At 41.4% G+C, this 15,654-nt stretch overlaps 1 protein-coding gene across 3 annotated transcripts in view; it reads left to right on the top strand.

The window, feature by feature from the left end:
• The window catches only part of UNC79 (unc-79 homolog, NALCN channel complex subunit), a 164,108-nt gene that overhangs the window by 124,717 nt on the left and 23,737 nt on the right, over nt 1-15,654 (top strand). For all 3 annotated transcript variants that reach the window (XM_074998751.1, XM_074998750.1, XM_074998752.1), the window contains 3 exons: nt 1,277-1,381; nt 10,092-10,169; nt 14,613-14,702. In XM_074998751.1, coding sequence (XP_074854852.1) covers nt 1,277-1,381; nt 10,092-10,169; nt 14,613-14,702 — 273 coding nt within the window. The remainder of the gene's footprint in view (nt 1-1,276; nt 1,382-10,091; nt 10,170-14,612; nt 14,703-15,654) is intronic.

Below are 15,654 nucleotides of genomic sequence, written 5' to 3'. Positions count from 1 at the left end.
TAGCCTCATACATAAAATTAATCATTTGTGTTAGGGCTCATCTACATTACCATGCTATATTGGTGCAACTGTACTGATGTAGCTGTGCTGCTCTAGCACATCTCGAGAATATACACTGGGCTGAGAGGAGAGTGCTGCACCTTAATGTGAGGGGAGAGCAATGTCAGTGGGAGAGCCCCTCCCACCAACATAGCATGGTGTAGGCAGCGCTTAGGTCAGTATAAATCATGTTGCTTGTTGGGGTGTGTGGCTTTTTCGCTCCCCTCCTCCCCCACCCAAATGATGTAATCAGTAGTATAGAAAAGCCCTATGTGTTTTCAAGATCAAGGGTTCAGTGACACCAAGGACTGGTGAATCAGTGGCAGAGCTAGTAAGAGGACTCCAGATTTTCTGGTTGCTCTGTTCACTGGACAATTTCCCTCACTCAGATTGCACAGTAGTGATCAAGAACCATCAAGTTGTTAGTTTCAATAACAATTTACACATTTGTCCTAAATTTGTTATGGCCTAAAGTCAGAAAACATCAGATTGAGATTTGTAACAACTTTATATAATCTCATCATCTGTCCCATCTCCAGAACTCATTTTCCTGTTGTACAGATTCTAATCTCCATCTTCTTTCATGTTTAAAATGGGTTACTGTTGCACTAGCAGTAGCAAAGAGGGTTTTACTGTGGAAGTGAAAAAGTAGTCTTTTGATGAGGGCCGTATAGATGTCTCCATTAAGCCAGCTCAAACAATCATTTTGTGGGGAAAACAACAGAAGAATTCATGATCACTTGTGGAATTTTTATGATAGGCTTTAATGAAAGTTTTATGCCATGAGACTAGTGCACATTTTGTTATGATTCAGATTTGGCTATTGACCTCTATATTCTTTTTCACTTCATAAGGTAGATCTAATCATATATCTTTGTTATGTGTATAGATAAACAAAATTATATATCTGTACTTTACGCGTAAAATATACAAACATCAATATGGGTTCTGATGCAAAGTTCACTGAAGACAGTAAGAGTTTTTCCATTGATTTCAGTAGGCCTTGGACCAGACCTAGAGTATTGTAAAAATGCATTATTTGAATGCTCTCTGTGAGGCAAGGTCAAAGGTACCCCACTTGTGTCTTTTCTCTTAACTCATTTTTTTAAAAAAGTCAATTAAAGCAAATGAAAAAGAAGTTCAGACTGTGGGGAACTTTGTGGTGCAGTATTTTGTATCAGTGTACTTCAGGTGAATTTCTAGACAGCCTCAGTTATTTCACTTTTTTTTGTTTTAGGAAAGGGATAAATTCTACTTATCCCGCAGCGTCATCTTAGAGTTACTGCAAGCACTGAAGCTAAAGTCACCCTTACCAGATACGAACCTGCTGTTGTTGGTACAGGTACTGTTGATATGGCTGTAAAACTATTTCATACTATCTGCATATTGTAAATGCTTAGTTCAGAAAAGCACAAAGGAACTGATTTAGTCTTTCGCTATTCAGAAGAAAAGCTAAGTATAGTTAAGCATGTGCTTGTCCAAATGAGGGCCTTCAAAACTAAGCATGGAATGAAAAAATGTAGCCTACATTTGGACACCGGAGCTATGTCTACACTAGCCAAAAACTTCAAAATGGCCATGCAAATGGCCATTTCGAAGTTTACTAATGAAGCACTGAAATACATAGTCAGTGCCTCATTAGCATGCGGGCGGCGGTGGCACTTCGAAATTGACGTGGCTTGCCGCCATGTGGCTCGTCCAGATGGGGCTCCTTTTTGAAAGGACCCCGCCTACTTCGAAGTCCCCTTATTCCCATCTGCTCATTGGAATAAGGGGACTTCGAAGTGGCCAGGGTCCTTTCGAAAAGGAGCCCCGTCTGGACGAGCTGTGCGGCTGCGAGCCGCATCAATTTCGAAGTGCCACGGCTGCCCGCTTGCTAATGAGGCGCTGAATAGGTATTTCAGCGCTTCATTAGTAAACTTTGAAATGGCCATTTGCATGGTCATTTCGAAGTTTTTGGCTAGTGTAGACGTGGCCCTAGAGTCCTATTTATGGACCTAAATAAGTGGCCTGATTGTCAAAGGTGTTGATGACCAACGGCATTTTTGCTAGTGCACTGCCTTGTACACCCATCTCAAAGGGGTCTCAGTCTGCAGGTTAGGGTTCATATCACAGCCCCACAGCTAGCCAGGTGATGGATGGACTGTGATTAGCAAGGCATGCTAATGCTAAGATTCAATTTGCTCTTTCTTAGTAGCAAAGTTGTCTTCACAGCATGGCTATCCAAGTCATTAAGTATTCTTCCTGTTGAAAGCATTCTTCTAACTTCGTTATGTAGAGCAAGATTAGGAAGCATTTTTTCTGTTCCTTGCTATTGTGCTGGACAGAACAGGACTTATGCTGGTATTTTCAAAGGGATCTAAGGGATTTAGGCACTCAAATATTATTGAGCTTTAATGGGGACTGAGTGCCTAGCTTCCAGAGACTCATTTGAAAACCCTAACTCTCACCAAAGAAATCATCTATCCTATGTGAGTAATCAGGATTGAGCCTGGGTTGTGAAATGCAGACCTGGATCCAGACTTCCTTCAGGTCCAATGGTGTAAGAGTGCTCTAGTATCCTAGTTTAAATCTCACTTTAATTGAACATGTATTTTAAACACGCCTGTGGAACTAAACAAAAAAAATCCTATGAAGAGCATCTACTGAGGACTGAAGAAGTGGGTTTGTCCCATGCAAGCTCATCACCTCAGAAATTATTTTGTTAGTCATTGCTACATGCCTGCTGGTATGTTTTGTTAGACTACAAACTAACATAGCTACCTCTCTGTTACTACCGAGGACTAGAAGTTTTGAACACAATCAGCTGGTAGTAGCTGTCCTCTACTGTACAATGAGCTGGCCAATGCTTCTATTAAATTGCTTTAAAATGACAAGGAGTCTGCATTAAAATGACACAAATGGCCCAAAGAAGGATGTTGCGCTCTGTAGATGCTCTATTTGGGTCATTCACAAAGTCCTGGTCATCACAGTGTTTTCCCAGTTATGTGGTCAGTGCTGCACAATGAATATATTAACTTTCATGAGTCACACTGGTACATTAGGTGTAGGAAATAGGTAGTTGCTTATTAACAGAACAGTAAAATCAACAGCTTAAATTACAGAGCCGTTACAATAACTCTGTCCTGCTGCAAGCTCTCCTGTATAGCTGACTTCTGCAGATTGGAGAGTGCCCTCCCACTGAGATAACTAACACAGCGGTAGCCATGTCAGCGGGAGACACTCTGCTGTCCACACTGGCACTTTTTTGGTGAAAATCATGTTACTCAGGGTGTATTTTTTTTCATATTCCCGACTGACGAAAGTTTTACTGATAAAAATGCTAGTGTAGGCATAGCCTAACTGCAACTGCTTCACTGACTGAGTAGTTTCAACTTTTCCACCTTGTATCAATACCCTTCAGTCTTGGGGTCACCTTGACCTGTGACAAGATTGTTTAATTGCTGTAGACTAGGCAAGCTTAAGTCCTTCTGTTGAGAATGCCAGAAAGGGAGCCAATTAATGACACTTTGGGTGATTTTATGATGTAATGACTTGTCTGCTGCACAACCCATCTTGTGTAAGGCATACCTGATCCAGGTAGGGTCTGAATAGGACCCAGAGCTACTGACTCAACCCCATGCTCCAGCTGCAAAACCAAGCTTCTCTCATCTACTTGTAAATGTAGAATGACAATTGCAGCCAACTAAGAGTGAAAGTAAAATGATTTTTTTCCCAAAATGGGGGCCACACCAGCTGGGGAGGCATGTAACTTCCCTGTATGATCCCCCATTTGACTCCACTCTGCCCCCAGCACAGGGCTCTCACGCTCTTTTGTTATGAGGCCTGGGGCTTCTGTTTCTCTCCCGGCTGGGAGGGGCAGGCAGCAGGAAAAGGAGCAGAATTCTGGCAACTCCTCGAGCTATCACACTGCTCCTTATCTCTCCTCCAGCTTCCTCTGTACAGCAGCGGCCCTGAAGAAGGCGAGGCAAGTCTGTGGAGGGGCTGGAGGTTACACTGTACCAGCTGTAAACAGCTGGTCTGGCGTACCTGACTTTGCTTCTCACTTTCTTGCCAATATAGCATACCTGGCTGTACCAGCCTACTTTCACCTCTGTTACCAGCCCATCATTTACCCCTTGCAGTAAATTCACAGAAACAGCCTTGAAAGTAACCAGCTAATAATGTGACATATTAATTATTTTAGATTTACTTCACTGTCCTTGAAACGAGAAGTTGTCTTATTTTACCACTTTATAGTAGAGAAGCTGGTGGACAATACCTATCAATTGGATTATTTTAAGAATATAAGAACATAAAAATGTCCATTAGGGGTCAGACCAAAGGTCCATTTAGCCCATATCCTGCCTGCTGACAGTGGCCAGCCCAAGGTGCCCCAGAAAGGGTGGACCAAATGAAATGATCAAGCGACTTGTTGCCTGCCATCCATCTCCAGCCTCTGACAGAGGCCAGAAACACCATTCCTACCCCCTGGCTAATAGCCTTTTATGGACTTAACCTCCATGAATTTTTCTAGCTCTTCTTTGAACTCTCTTATAGTCCTAGCCATCACAGCCTCCTCTGGCAAGGAGTTCCACAGGTTGACTGTGAGCTGTGTGAAAAATAACTTTCTTTTATTAGTTTTAAACATGCTACCTATTAATTTCATTTGGTGTCCTCTGTCTTATGTTATGGGAAGAAGTAAATAACTTTTCTTTATTCACCCTCTCCACACCATAATTTTATATACCTAGTGATTTTATATACCTCTATCAGATCTCTCCTCAGTCTCCTCTTTTCTAAACTTGAAAGTCCCAGTCTCTTTAACCTCTCCTCGTATGGGACCCATTCCAAACCCCTTATCATTTTAGTTGCCCTTTTCTGAACCTTTTCAAATGCCAAAATATCTTTTTTGAGGCGAGGAGACCGCATCTGTATGCAGTATTCAAGATGTGGGCGTACCATAGTTTTATAAAGGGGCAGTAAAATATTCTTTGTGTTATTTTTCTATCCCTTTTTTAATAATTCCCAACATCCTACTTGCTATTTTGACTTCCGCTGCACACTGCATGGATGTTTTCAGAGAACTGTCCATGATAACCCCAAGATCCCTTTCCTGATTAGTTGTAGCTAAATTAGCCCCCATCATATTGAATGTATACTTGGAGTTATTTTTTCCAATGTGCTTTACTTTACATTTACTCACATTAAATTTCATTTGCCATTTTGTTGCTCAGTTACTGAGTTTGGTGAGATCTTTCAGAAGTTATCTTACCTTAATCAAACCTCTGGCAGGAGTAGTATGAAATGAAGGCGAAACAGTTTTCATTGTCGCAAAGGTTCCTGCTGTACACTCCCTTCCTGCTTATTAACACACATATAAACCTCTCTGGCCGTGTCTACACTAGCCCAAAACTTCAAAATGGCCATGCAACTGGCCATTTTGAAGTTTACTAATGAAGCACTGAAATACACATTCGGTGCCTCATTAGAATGCTGGCAGCCGCAGCAGTTCGAAATTGATGCGGCTCGCAGCTGTGCAGCTCCTCCAGACAGGGATGCAGCTCATCTGGATGAGCCGTGCGGCTGCAAGCCATATCAATTTCAAAGTGCCATGCACAATTTGCATGGCCATTTCGAAGTTTTGGGCTAGTGTAGACACGGCCTCTGTGTGTGGTGCACAAAGTACATTGGGATTCGCTCCAGAAGATAGAGATAACGTAACGTGGGGGCTAGGAACACTTTATTTTAATGATAGATCAAGTGTGGGCAGAATAACAAAGGAATTATTGGAATGTATATTTGACACCCACGTTAATTCCAGATTACTCACTGCCATCAGCATTACTGATGACATATATACCGAGTGCAATGAGAATAATTTTTTTCACACTTTGCTAGGAGGGTGATAAAGCTTCTGCTCAAATTACACCTGGCTGGGGCACAGGTGTCCCAAGCAGGTTGAAAGAGGGTCAAGGAGCCTTCCTCTGAATAGCCACTGCAAGGGCCAGCCGTAATACGTCTGCTTACGTTTTCCGGGAATATGTAAAATAAGCATCATTTTAAAAAGCAGGTGTGCACTGTGCCTTGCTGATCTAATTAGTTTGTAAATGGTGTTCTGCCTACTACTGCTGTCCAGCTGCTTCCTGCTGCATAAGGAGAGACACCACAATCCAACCCTGCATGACAATGCTCCCTTTGGCTTGTGTGGCTCTGGTTGTCCTTCTTGCACTCAAGCATCACTGACATTCACCCCAAGTGTGGGCACTTTTAACTCCTCAGCTGAATGATGTCATCCACTGAAGTGCCTCTCCAAGGCCAGGGTGCCTCTGCAAAACCCTGCTTCTATTTCCTGTTTCAAGATTTCTTAAACAATATTCCACACAGTCTTGCTCAGTTACAGCACTTCTTGGGGTTGGGAGGGTTTCTAATTAAATTAACAAACGTTCCAGAGAAAAAATTAAAGTGTTTTCCTCTTCCTCCCTGATGGACTGTCCCTTTCTTGGGGACATTGCAGGAGACGTCGCTCCCTGCAGCTTTACTCTGCTCTGCTTTTCCTTTCAGATTTCTTTACTCTCACTCGTAGGCTTTACCTGACTAGGGCTCTGCAGGAGGCAGACTTGTCCTGGTAGCAGCTTCCTCCAACCTCTTGCTGCACGTTCTCTGGAGTTTCCCCAGGTAGCTGGCACCTTCCTTTGGCAGTCTCAGCTACTCTGTCATCCACACACCTTTCCCTTATCCCCTCCTTTTTTTTTAACAGTGAAGCAGATTCACTTGCTGTGTCCGAAACTATCAAACACTGGGCACTATAAATTCAAGAACTTGTCTTTCACAGGGCTTTTTTTATGAAAAAAGAGGAGCCAGTACTCAGTTGTCTCCCTCCCCTGCACCCAGTTCCCATGGCAGGGGCTGCTGGTGGGGCTTCGCACTCCAGCTGGCTCCAATCTGGTGGGCTGCAGGGGACTCTTACCCTTGGCCAGGTCCTCTGGAGCTGTCAGCTCCCAGCCTCAGGGTTGCAGGTGTTCCCATGGTACAGCCTGGGTCCCCGGGGCTGCATCTGCCAGGGTTCCCCAGATGTGTCCCCGGGTCTGGATCTGCTGGCACAGTTCTGCGCCCTGGCTGACTCCTGCATGCATGCTGGCTCCCAGGTTTTAGATTTTAACCTCATTTAGGTTGTTTTCCATAATTCTGTCATTCACTCTTTAACCCTATTGAAATGAGGCATTTTGAGTTTTTGCTCCATGCGCCTGCCACTCAACACCCAACATGCATCTTATTAGCTTTGTGCTTCCATCTGCATTGTTTCCAGTGACTTTAGTGCAAAAGGTTGAGTCTCAAACCTTCACTTAAAGTAAGAGGCATTTCTCCTGCAACTATCTGCGGTACATACAGCATGATGCTGAAGGCACCATGAGCAATATGCAATGGTTGAGTCTGGACTGAGTCAAGCTTACCCAAATTAATATTTGTTGCTGTGTGGGGAGTCTGCATCCACACATAATAATTAACCTCTCACTCTGTCAGCTTCCTGCAGCCTTCTATATTAGAATCAGCTAACTCCTCTCAGCCGGGGTTTAGTCTCCTAATCCCAGTCTCTTCAACCTACAGACAAGCAACCCTATTACTTCTGTATTGACTTTAAAGGGAGCTGAGGGGAAGAGCCCTTCTCAGGAGTCACTCATCACCTCAGAGGACTGGGCCCTAGGTCGTTCAGTGGCTGTACTGCATTATTTTAAGCAGAGATACGTTTATCTGAAACGTCAAAGAGTTCAGAGAGAATAAATCTGTACTACTGTAAGTCTTAACTACCACTCATAGAAAAGCTGAAGTTTTGACTTTGGCCCATGATTTAGTCAGTAACTGAATGTGGAACATGCTTGTCTACCGTAGCGTGTTATTAATTTCATTTTATTACTGGTGTAACTGAAGAGTTTAGCAGGTATTTAGGGTCATATTAATATTTCCCGAATGATTGCTGACTCAGAAGCTGTTGGTTGAGACTCTTCTAGTGTAGTTTCCCAGATTTTCTGGGTTCCTCCTTATATTCTTTTCCTTTCTTTTTTTTACATTTAAAAATTCAGCTATTTAAATAATTAGTGAAATTTTGCATTAGGGTTAATTGTATTCTGAAAATTGATATTCACAAAGTCAGTATAATCATCTGTTTAAGCATGGTTTTTAAAAGTTGATCATTTGTTTCCTTATTGCAAGGTTTCTTGTTTATTTTTGCCCAGAATCCAATTTTTATCCAGTGGAGGATAACACTGAAATCTTGCTGGAATTCAATAGCCATTCCTGCTTTGTAGCCCCTCCACCATATCTTCAGCATGGTAGTTTGGCTTAAGCAATACTGGAACTGCTTCTTTTACATGCATTTTAAGTCCCAAGAACTTGTCTGTTCTCCTTTTACCAGCATAAATCTGTATTACCTTTGTGAAAGTTAGTGCAATTAAAACAGCTCAAATGAGCTCAGAATCAGGCTTTATATTTAATTTCTTTTTAACTTACATGTTTGGTATTTTCTCTTTTTAACTATGAGCCCCAGGAGGCACCATCCATTTCTGGTGAGATGTTCATCTGTAATATATTAGTGTAGTTTTATCAACTTCATTGGAGCCATGCTTATTTACTTCAGCTGACGATATAACCCTCAAAATTGAATCATAATGCATATTTGACTGAAAAGGGCAAAGGTTAAGGTCATATTTTTAAGATATTTCATGGGAATATTTTTCAGAAGTATTTACTCACCCAATTTCAGCAGACATTTCCATTTATTCATTACTCTGGAACTTTATCTTCATTAGTTGGCAATGTTAAGAAGAGGTCTAACATATATTTCCCATCCTTTTGCAAAATGATTTTCTTTACTTATGACTGGTACTAAATATATTCCTAGTGGCATCACAATGCCTCATAGTATTTAAAGGAAGTTGAATTGGAAATAAGAAATTTTAGTTTTGAGCATTAGTTTGGTTTGTTCATCCTTTCTTCTCTGCAGGTCAGCTCTGGATGGATCCTTGCAGCTGCAAGGCAGATGGAAATAAAATTTTTAAGCTAAAGAGGCGCTAATTACCCACTACAAGATTTATGGATTTTGTCTGCCATTTTTCATGTTTAAATTAGTATTTGTTGCATAAACCACTCCACTGAATGCTTTACATTTAGTAGGTTAATAGTATGCTAATAGGGTTTTTTGTTTTAAGGAAAATAATATTTAAAATAAACAATGTTTCACTTGAGCAGATATGCGCATATGACTTGAAATTCTGACTATTGACACAATATTTTATCTATAACAATGCACACAACCTACCATAATGATTTAGACATACCAAGTCAGATCCTCAAGTGAGCTATGGACCCTTTTAGCCACGTCTGTAGTCTAAAATGACCATGACACACTCACAAACATCAAACACAGAATTTCTCTGGCATAGGAGAACTTATTGGCTTATCTGTGCCTCTCTCAGATTCTTTGCCACCTCCACTCTTCTCAGAATAGGGGATGTACCCAGGGTATGTTTGAAGGACTGTCAGGACTAAGCCTGTCCTCCACTTTTATAGGGTCCATTAAGCTTCCTTCATCTGTGGTATAATTTAGAGTAGCCTAACAGTTGCTGTAAGTTTCACTGTGGCTGATGCATATTGTAACTGCTTCCAGAGGTCTCCTTCTTTGGTCCCTATGCCAAGTAGAGCTCTTGTACACAACAGATTCTGACCAACCCTGACTGAAATATTATGGGTCACCTTCAGTATCAATAGGAACCATTGGATTTAATCTGTCATGAAACTAATATAAAGGAGATCAGAATCACTCTGTGTATATGGGGAAAATGTTATGCTACATATTAATTCATATCCTTTATAGTGATTTTTTCTATCTGATGAAATAACTTGTTTATAACAGACAAACTAGCTTGTTTATAATGGCAGGAACTCTTTGGTATCCAAAAGCAAGTTGCTACAAATATAAACAAAAAGAGCTGTCAGCTGAGTTTAATAAAATTATAACTTACTTTTTAATGTCTTCAGGCTCCTGCAAATATAATTAATCTTTAATTTCTTATTAGTTTGTTTGTGCAGATGCTGGGACAAAACTAGCTGAGTCAACAATTTTGCATAAACAGATGATTGCATCTCTGCCTGGAGTAAGTACTGAACCACACTTCATCTCTTTGTTTCTGTGTGGTTTTTTTTTAATGTCTAGTTTAATTCTGATGTTCTGTGTTTTCCTGGAAATCTCCTTTCTCTTACCTTTGTTTCTCTGCTGGTTTGATGGTAGACGCTGAGATGATTAATTTTTATAGAATGTTGAGAAAAATTTAAAGCACCATAGCTTGATATTGCCGCCTCTATTTTATATGAGTAGTTCTTACTCACTGGGGCTTCTCACTCAAGTTTATGTTACTTTGCTTGAAAATTGAAGTGGGGAGCAGACCAACCGAATGCCCCAAAAATATATTGGACAGAGAGAGGTTTCAGACTCTTGCCTCTATTTTCCCCTTTGAAAGATGCAAGTAAAGAAAGAAGTTAAATAATCCTGTAAGGCATTCAGATTTATCATGCTGGGTGTAGCACAAATACCAATAAATAGATAGTCCTTAATCATCTTAGCTCTGCTCCAGGATTCGCAGACTGCTTTTCTATGTGCAGGTCTCACCAGCACTATAGGGCTACGTCTACACGTGAAGCCAACATCGAAATAGCTTATTTCGATGTAGCAACATCGAAATAGGCTATTTCGATGAATAACGTCTACACATCCTCCAGGGCTGGCAACGTCGATGTTCAACTTCGACGTTGCGCGGCACCACATCGAAATAGGCGCTACGAGGGTACGTCTACACGCCAAAGTAGCACACATCGAAATAAGGGTGCCAGGCACAGCTGCAGACAGGGTCACAGGGCAGACTCAACAGCAAGCCGCTCCCTTAAAGGGCCCCTCCCAGACACAGTTGCACTAAACCACACAAGATACACAGAGCCAACAACTGGTTGCAGACCCTGTGCATGCAGCATGGATCCCCAGCTGCTGCAGCAGCAGCCAGAAACCCTGGGCTAAGGGCTGCTGCCGACGGTGACCATAGAGTGCCGCAGGGGCTGGAGAGAGAGCATCTCTCAACCCCCCAGCTGATGGCCACCATGGAGGACCCGGCAATTTCGACGTTGCGGGACGCGGATCGTCTTCATGGTCCCTACTTCGACGTTGAACGTCGAAGTAGGGCGCTATTCCGATCCCCTTATGAGGTTAGCGACTTCGACGTCTCACCGCCTAACGTCGAAGTTAAGTTCGAAATAGCGCCCGACGCGTGTAGCCGCGACAGGCGCTATGTTGAAGTTAGTGCCGCTACTTCGAAGTAGCGTGCACGTGTAGACACAGCTTAGATGACCTAAATGGTCTTTTCTATATTGAACTTCTGTGATTCTATGACTTTTAATTCTAAGCTGTTGTGATAATTAATACCTCTCCTAACAGAACCTTTCAATGTTATTTTGATCCAAGTGGCCACATTAGACTTGCTGTTTCAAGACCTGGAATACATTGATCACTTTAGACAATATAACAGACGAAAAAGCTGTTCTATTGTTTGAATCCAATATATTATTGCCAAAAGAAGCCAAATAAATACCAGGAGAAAAGTTTCTTGCAGTAAAGATTTATTATTCTGAAGTTTTGAGCACAATGTCTTTTATAATTCCATTGCTCAGTTTAAACAAAGCAGTGTGGAATCCTTAGGTTCAGATAAACTGGATGGAGGACACTCTGACAGGGCTGCCACTGACCTTATTTTACTGTTTCTTATCCTGTCAAGAGAACTGACAGGCATAGCATTTGAACAGGCAGAAGGTGTTATAGTTCAGCCCCGTGTAGATTTATATTAACATAGAAAAATGAGAAATACTTGGGTCAGCTGCTTAAATATAGAATTTTGAGCAGATTCTCAGATACCAGCAACTAAAATCCATTTAAGGCTGAATAATTTCATGAACAAAAACAACATTGGCTGTCATTCATGCACAATAAAGGTTGAACAGTCATCATGTTTTAAGGTGTACACCATTTACTAGAAGGGGGTCCAAAAAGAATATTCTTTCCCTGCATATAGTGTTGCATTACAAGGCAGGTGCATTATGACTTTTTTTTCTTCTTCTTTTAAAGCAATAGGTATTGTCCACTCTTGGAAGCAAGATTAGAGCTGATAAAACAATGGTGTAATGTAATGCACTGAGTCTCTTGTGTATTGAACTCAGAATAATTCTGAGTTTATCATAGTTTGATTTTTCAGAGGTGCTGAGCAGCCCTCTCAGACGTCAGCTGATACCGCGGGCGCTCACCATTCCTGAAAAATCAACTCTTTTGGAGTAAAAAAATCTCTGCCTTTGGACTGAGGTGACTACTCCATCAGTCATACACACCTTCTCACAAAGCAGAAGAGCTCTATGGTATGACACATGTTTAGCTTGGTAATTTAATTCAGTACATTACTCAGTATGTGCCTCACGGCTCTTTTGCTAAGTGAGGGTTAGACTAGCCCTCGGCAATGTGCCTTGAGTAAAGGGACATGCACAGCTGTACTGTCCAGGCACAGAGCACAGATCAAATTTTAATTCTTTTGCATCACAGTTTGGTCCCTGCTCTTCTTTTGCTCTGTGCAGGAGGTAATGCAAGGTAGCCCTTTTCCTGGCACAGATTACTTCTCCCTTTGGGCCGGCGCGGCTGCTTATCCACCTGTGACTGAAAGGCAGATAGCTCATGTAAGAGCACGAGGAGATGTTTTATACCCTTAGTTCCCCTGTGCTCTTGATTGAGCCCAATGTGCCCCCTGTCCTCCCCATTTAAATAGAAGTTGAAAGAAAGAAACTATATTTATACAGTCTGTTTCCCTAAGGCTGTTGTTGCAGTTTCTTTAAACAAAACATTCACAGTTTTGCTTTGTACTGTTAGGTTTCTCAGAATATTACATGCTCCCAAAGGGTTGTGAATACAGTGCTTCCGTTATTACTCTGATAACACATTTATAAACCCTACATGGTGGCTGTGTCTACATTTGGCCAAAACTTTGAAATGGCCATGCTAATGGCCAAGTCAGAGAATACTAATCAGGTGCTGAAATGAATATTCAGCACTTCATTAGCATGCTGCCAGCCGTGGTGCTTCGAAAGTGCCGCATTTCGCTCATGCGTGGCTCGTCTGCACTGGGGTTCTTTTCGAAAGGACCCCACAGATGTCGAAATCCCCTTATTCCTGTCAGCTGATAGGAATAAGGGGATTTTGACATTTGCAGAGTCCTTTCGAAAAGGACCCCCATGTAGACAAGCTGCGCATGAGCGAAGTGCAGCACTTGCGAATTGCTGTGGCCGGCAGCATGCTAATGAAGCGCTGAATATTCATTTCAGCACCTGATTATTATTCTCTGATTTGGCCATTAGCATGGCCATTTCAAAGTTTTGGCCAAGTGTAGCCATAGCCATTGTGAAGCAAAAATTATATTGAACTAAAGTTAGCATGTTTTTAAATACTTTTAGTAAATTGAGCCAAATTTGAAATGTCAGCAAGATTCTGATTTTCTGAATACTTTGTCAATGAAAATGTTCCATTAACCTCTGTTAGCAAAAATAGTGGCACACACATTCATCTCTGCTAAGAAGTGAAAAGCACGAGACAAGTGATTAAAAATTTTCTAGTGTCATCTTCAGCGGGAATCTGTGAGCCAGGAAGAGTGATGGTGTCCTTTACATAAGCTTCTTGAACTGGACTCATTGAGATGAACATGGAGTGATTGTGCTTTTGGTTCTATTTCAGTTTCTTAGGGGTCAGCCCATCAAATTCTTTCACAGGAAAGCTCTGCTGCTTGAAAAGTTGCAGTGCAAGGGGGCTTTATCCGAGCCCACTGAAGCCAATGGAAAGAATTGCATTGACATCATTGAGCTTTTGATTCAACCCCCATGAAAAGTTTAATGAGTACACTCTACTAGTATTCTTTAAAAAAGGTCTTCACTATTTATTGCAATCATTGATGAGAAATTCTGTGGTGGATAAAGCAGGTATAGGTTGAATCTCTCTAATCCAACACCCTCAGGAACTTACTGGTGCCAAGCAAGAGAATTTGCCAAGCCATGGGATGTCAGTATTGTCTAGTGGCATTACCAATGCTTTCACTGTTTACTGGTCTCTTAAAAGACACTTAGGATAAATTACAGTGAATTAACATCACAGAAGACTGAGTGCCAGGATTCATGGCTGTAAGTGACCTTTGTGGGACCACGGGAAACTTGACCACATCCATGTTAAGTAGTTGTCTGGCTAAAATCATGCCAGATTTTTCCAGATGAAAACATTCCAGATTAGAGAGGTTCAGCCTGTACTGAGATTGGCTACTTTATGTCTGTATTTCTGGATAGCGGGGCGACTGCACTGCAAAGAAGACTTTCATGGAATATTTATTTACTTGGAGAGCAAAGGGCCCAGCACTGGAAGCTGTCAAGAAACAGATATGTTTTCAGTGTTTTCAGTGAACACGAGGTGAATCCAAAAATCTGAATATGTCAAAAACCAAATGATTAAATTCAGTTCTTTGGTGCTTTTCTAGTGTGGAACAGCAGCAATGGAGTGCATGAGGCAGTACGTGAGTGAAGTGCTGGATTTCGTTGCAGACATGCATACATTAACCAAATTGAAGGTGAGCATGGAACAGGTTATGTTGACCTGCATTGTATTTCTTTTTTAAGGATTTAATTTTTTCTTTAAGTAGCGTAGTTGGAGGGAAGCTACATGGAAATGACCAAAGCAGAAATTTTTGTTTGAAAGCTAGTGTCATCAGAAGTTAGTCACTTCCTTAGGGGAATACAAGAAAAAATGAGCTTATGCAAGAGCTGCATTTTACTGTGCATAGCACAGGTTCATTTTTTTCAAATGTGGATGCTGGTAAAATAATATCATAGGATGATTGCTGTGAAAGGGAAAATCGGGTTAAACAATCATATGCAGAAAAATAAAGTTCCTTTCCCTCATGGATGATGATGCAGTTCACTCAGTTTAGACAGTGGAAATAGACTGGTCAGCTACTCTCTGGTTTCTAGTCAGTATTATTTTCTTATTGTTACACATTAGCCTGATAGTGTGGTGATTGGATAGCAAATATGCCAGAGAAATGTTTATATCAAAATACAGTTTTTGTATTTTAAAAATCCCTTATAAACTTTTATATTAAGATTTATCAAATAAATAATCATTGTTTATTTTTATTTCTGAAACTTAAGTTGTAGCATTGTTCCTCTAAACAGCTGTTTTTTTGGAGCTGAAAATATGTGAACAATGATTAAAATTAAACTCTGTGTGGAGGGGAAGCACATGTTTACCAATAGCACCACATAAATACCTCTTAAATCCTCAAAAATGGGATGAAGTGGGATTTTAATGTGATCTGATGTTGTCTTCCAGCATAGAAATGGAGTGCATCCAACTATCAAGTAAAGTAAAGCAGGAGGGAGGTATAAGCAGGTCTTGCTTCTTGTAACTGATACATGGCAGCTGGCAGACTTGTCAGGCCTCTGGGGAAGGTAGAGAAGGAGTGGGATATTGGGTGGAAGAGGTGGGGTTAGGGCATCCAGCCCTCAGTGCTGCCTCAACTG

Source organism: Carettochelys insculpta, chromosome 6 (genome assembly GCF_033958435.1).
Source record: "Carettochelys insculpta isolate YL-2023 chromosome 6, ASM3395843v1, whole genome shotgun sequence".
NCBI classification, from domain to species: Eukaryota; Metazoa; Chordata; order Testudines; family Carettochelyidae; genus Carettochelys; species Carettochelys insculpta.
This window is presented reverse-complemented; position numbering and strand designations above follow the sequence as displayed.